This window comes from Psammomys obesus, unplaced genomic scaffold (genome assembly GCF_907164565.1).
Source record: "Psammomys obesus unplaced genomic scaffold, mPsaObe1.curated_primary_1811, whole genome shotgun sequence".
NCBI classification, from domain to species: domain Eukaryota; kingdom Metazoa; phylum Chordata; class Mammalia; order Rodentia; family Muridae; genus Psammomys; species Psammomys obesus.
In genome coordinates this window covers 43408428-43412979 of record NW_026585644.1, presented here as the reverse complement: position 1 = coordinate 43412979, position 4552 = coordinate 43408428, and the positions used below count along the sequence as shown (strand labels likewise).

General features: G+C 38.2%; 1 protein-coding gene across 3 annotated transcripts in view; it reads left to right on the top strand.

Moving 5' to 3' along the window:
• Atl2 (atlastin GTPase 2) overlaps positions 1-4552 on the top strand; it is a 56996-nt gene that overhangs the window by 20709 nt on the left and 31735 nt on the right. For all 3 annotated transcript variants that reach the window (XM_055618651.1, XM_055618661.1, XM_055618658.1), the window contains exon 2: positions 2886-3130. In XM_055618651.1, the coding sequence (XP_055474626.1) occupies positions 2886-3130 (245 nt within the window). The remainder of the gene's footprint in view (positions 1-2885; positions 3131-4552) is intronic.

Below are 4552 nucleotides of genomic sequence, written 5' to 3'. Positions count from 1 at the left end.
GTAAGGGGAACAGGGGTAGTCTCTGACATGAACTGATTGGCCTGCTCGTTGATCACCTCCCCTTGAGGGGAAAGCAGCCTTGCCAGGCCACAGATGAGGACAATGCAGCCAGTCCTGAGGAGACCTGATAAGCTAGCCTGGGATGGAAAGGGGGGAGGACCTCCCTTATCAGTGGACTGGGGGAGGGGCATGGGAGGAGAAGAGGGAGGGAGGGTGGGATTAGGAGGAAATGTGGGAGGGACCTGCAGGTGGGATACAAAGTGAATAAATTGTAATTAATAAAAATAAATTAAAAATTTATTTTTAATTTATTAAAAATTAATTTTTCTTTTATTTTATGAATTTTTTGATTAAAGTACAGTGAGAGTTTTATTAGAATTTTAGCTGTTCAGGAAGGGATACATATGTATTTACATAAAAATTCAAATGATAGATTTTAGTTAACAGAGTATAGGGACATTGAATTTTATAAGGGGACTGAGGAGATTTCTTGTTTTGGAAAATTACATTGAAGTTGAAACTTGGGAACTATGAATTGATTAGGGTGTGACATGGGGAAGAATGCATACTACTCCATGAAGAGGAGGGTCATGCGTCTAGAATGACCTTACCAGTGTGAAGACTGAAGGAAGGCTGGCTTGGTTTACTGAGGGAAGGGTTGAACCAAGTGGCAGACAGAGAGATGGGCATCGAGAAGAGTTTGTAGACGGATTGTAATGAGAGTAATGTGCGCTCGTATATATATTTATATACACACAAATTTATACATATATGAATATTTATATACACATATAAATATATAATATGTGTATATACATATTTATATACATATATGTGTAAATATATAATGTATGTATATACATATGTATATATACATATGTATATACAAATATGTATATACACATAAATATTTCTTTGAGGTTGGATTAGTTTTGGGGAGGGGTGCAAGTGTGTTGATAAAAATCAGTATAATATAAATATGATATATGAAATAAAAGGTAGTGAGAGGAAGGGTATGATTAAAGGATAGGGGTATATGTTAAAGATTTGTGCCTTAGCTAGGAGTATATGGTGATGTTAGTCTGTAGCCACTGGAATGAAAGTCACAGTAGTGTTTGCACATTTCAAAGTGTAAAAAGTGGCTGTTGAAAAATTTAAACTGCTTTTACCTCAGTAACAAACACTCAAGTGCTTACTGTGTAGATATTTAAACTCTTTTAACGCTGATGACAGCCGTGAGGTAGACACCTGGTTGCCACTTACAGAACAGGCACAGGAAGCCCTCAGTGGATCTGGGAATTTTAAACCTTCTTCTGCTGTTAACCACTGGCTAACCTTAGAAACTTTTAATCATACATTTTGCATACTGTATTATATCTTATCAGCTCTGGCCTTTCCTTATGATTTCTTAACTTGGGATTTTTAACTGTCTGTACCTATCCTACAAAGCTATTTTGCGAATTCAAATATCTTAATGGGCTGCAGCCAAACGTTATTGAAAAAGGAAATGACAATGCCTTCTTTAGTTAAATGTTGATTGTTTTTACTTCCAAAAACTCCTTCAGACTTGCTTGCTCTTTGTAATCTTTTATCACCCCTCAGAGCACATTTTGAACTAATGTTGTTCATTTGGCTATACAATGTTAAGGGTGCCTTGTGTATGACAGGAGAGGCAAAACAGGTGACCAAAACTAGATGCTTCCTTCTGTTGAAAAAAATCCTTGCTAGAGATAGAAATGCTGACCTGTGGATGGGTTTATATGGATAATATAAACCATGTAATTGTTCTGTTGTTGACTAATAACGTTCTACTATTAAGTAGGTTGGCCCCTTTCATGAGAGAATGGAGAGTCGTTGCATGGAACATAATAGAAATGAGAGGTCTCCTTGGAGTGAAAACTGATACTTAATGGACAAGCTCTAGAAAGTGTGGCTTACAATTTTTGATGTAGGAACATTGATAAAGTCTTTAGTGTTAACTTAATTGCTACATGGGACCAGGGAGTTGCTAGAGAAATTGAGCAAGGTACATATTAAAAGTTATTAGATATTTTTAGTTTTTAAAGAACAACTAAACTTTTGACAGTTGTCTCCATTTACATTTTCTGTACTTCTCCATCATTATTCAATAAAGCTCTTTCTTGAGGTGTGTGATGGTGAACAAAGAAAGGGTCCAGTTGTTTATAGAAGCTACATATTCTTAAAGTTGTGGATGTGGTGTTTGAGAAAAAGCCCTACTGGACAATAGCATCTGCCATCCCAGTGGCAGTTTCCACTGGGAAACTGTTTCCACTAAACAGTCCTGTGTACCTTGCTTTGGCAAGGGAGCTGCAAGTCTTATTTGAAAAATTCGAGACATCAATTTTAGCTTTATTGGGTCATATTTGGATACTCCTTAGAACCCTAATTTTACTCTTCAAGTTCCAGGATGAAAAATCACTATATTCTGTCTGCTTTAATCTTTGTGCTGTGGAGTAATTTTCTGGTGTGAATACAAGGAAAGTTGAACTTTAAAGTATTCAGTGAATTTGGTTTTTGCCTGTGCCTATGCCTAGCTGCAGCATTCCTAAAGTACTGGGAGTGTTTGCGGAGTGCTGGAGTGCTAGAGAACAGCTGGTGCTCACGGTTAGCTGCTCAGTCTGCCTAATCAAGAGAGAGGACCTGGTGTAGTTGCCTCTCTCTATATAAAATGGGAAATCTCACTGATAGTGTTTGTCCTGTTGTAGAAGGATTGAAAATTCCAGGAACTTGAATATCCCTTTTTTATAACTATTCTCAAGTGTGCTGCAGAGAGGGCTATTTCAAATTTTGCTTTAGGTGTGGTCCTTAAGAAGTTAGTAATGTAGAGATTAAAGTAATCTATTTCTTTCTTTTTTAAATTCTAGGTGAGGATTACGAAGATGATGACCTAGTAAACTCAGATGAGGTTATGAAGAAACCATGCCCAGTACAGATTGTTCTTGCTCATGAAGATGACCATAACTTTGAGCTTGATGAAGAGGCTTTGGAGCAGATATTGCTACAGGAGCACATACGGGATCTTAACATAGTTGTGGTATCTGTGGCAGGAGCTTTTCGGAAAGGGAAATCATTTCTCCTGGACTTCATGCTTAGATATATGTATAACAAGGTGAATAGTGTCTTTTAAACTGACCCCAACTAATATAAAAATTGCCAGCCAACTAAAAAAAAGACAGAGGCCACAATTTTATATTTAATTTCTAGCTATGTCCCAAATACCCTGCGAGATCACTGAGGTACTGTGTATACCTCCCCACCTTTGTTATTTCTTTATTTTTCCTGTTTTGGCCACGAATAGTGAGTGAAGTAGGGGATAGAGACCTTGCGAAAATACATCTATATCCCTCACATTGTCACTTGTAGATGCTAAAGTTCAGTTCTTTACAGAGGTTTCCATGCTGTCTGAGCCTCATGTCTTCCTGTAAGTCAAATGTACTATAGTTTTTTTTTTGGCATATTCGTGGCTGATCTTTTCATAATATACTTCTGAGCTGTTATGTGCCCTTCCCTACTTTCAAGGTTTAGGTATTGTTTGTTTGGCTTGGTTTTTCGAAACAAGGTTTCTCTGTGTAGCCTTGGCTGTCCTGGAATCACTCTGTAGAACAAGCTGGTCTTGAACTCACAGAGATCTGCCTGCCTCTCCCTGAGTGCTGGGAATAAAGGCATATGCCACCACCACCCCACTAATGGTTCAGGTATTTTAACTAATGGTGCTTGTTAGTTGTTCTTTTTTTTTTTTTTTTCCTGGCTATTTTACGGTCTCAGAAAAATCCCTTTCTTGATTATGTAACTCTAGCTTCTACCAAAAACATTTTTAGTAGGCATGCTTTGCCTGTTTTGATAGGTGCATTTCCCTTCCTCTACACCTTCCCACTTTCAGATGGTATGAGAGTTTTTATCTTTTTCTTCCCTGAAGAAAAGTGGAGGGAAATGATTCACTTTAATCAGAATGCTTTTTTAATAGCTAAAATTTGAGCAGAGGGAATGGGAATTTGACAGGGAGCAACAGGAAGGTTTTGGGAATTTTTAGAGTAGGACACTAAGGTGGAATTGCTTTACAGGGAACCCTGACATTCAGAAGCTACATGAAAATACTAACGTGACACTTAGCTGAATTTTGACTCTCACCTTTATAGTGCATCTGTCTTGAAATAAGAAAGAAGGTAAACATTCTCATTGGGTTTTCCAAGAAGCATTGCAGTAATTTCTTTCATAGGAATCGCCAGGCATTCTTTCTTTTCCTTTCTTCCTTTCTTCCTTTCTTCCTTTCTTCCTTTCTTCCTGTCTTCCTTCCTTCCTTTCTTCTTCCTTCCTTCCTTCCCTCCCTCCTTCCCTCCTTTCCTTCTTTTTCTCCTTCCTTCCTTCCTTTCTTCCTTCCCTCCTTCCCTTCTTTCCTTCCTTCCTTCCTTCTTTCCTTCCTTCCCTCCTTCCTTCCCTTCTTTCTTCCCTTCCTTCCTTCTTTCCTTCCTTCCCTCCTTCCTTCCCTCCTTCCTTCCCTTCTTTCTTCCCTTCCTTCCTTCTTTCCTTCCTT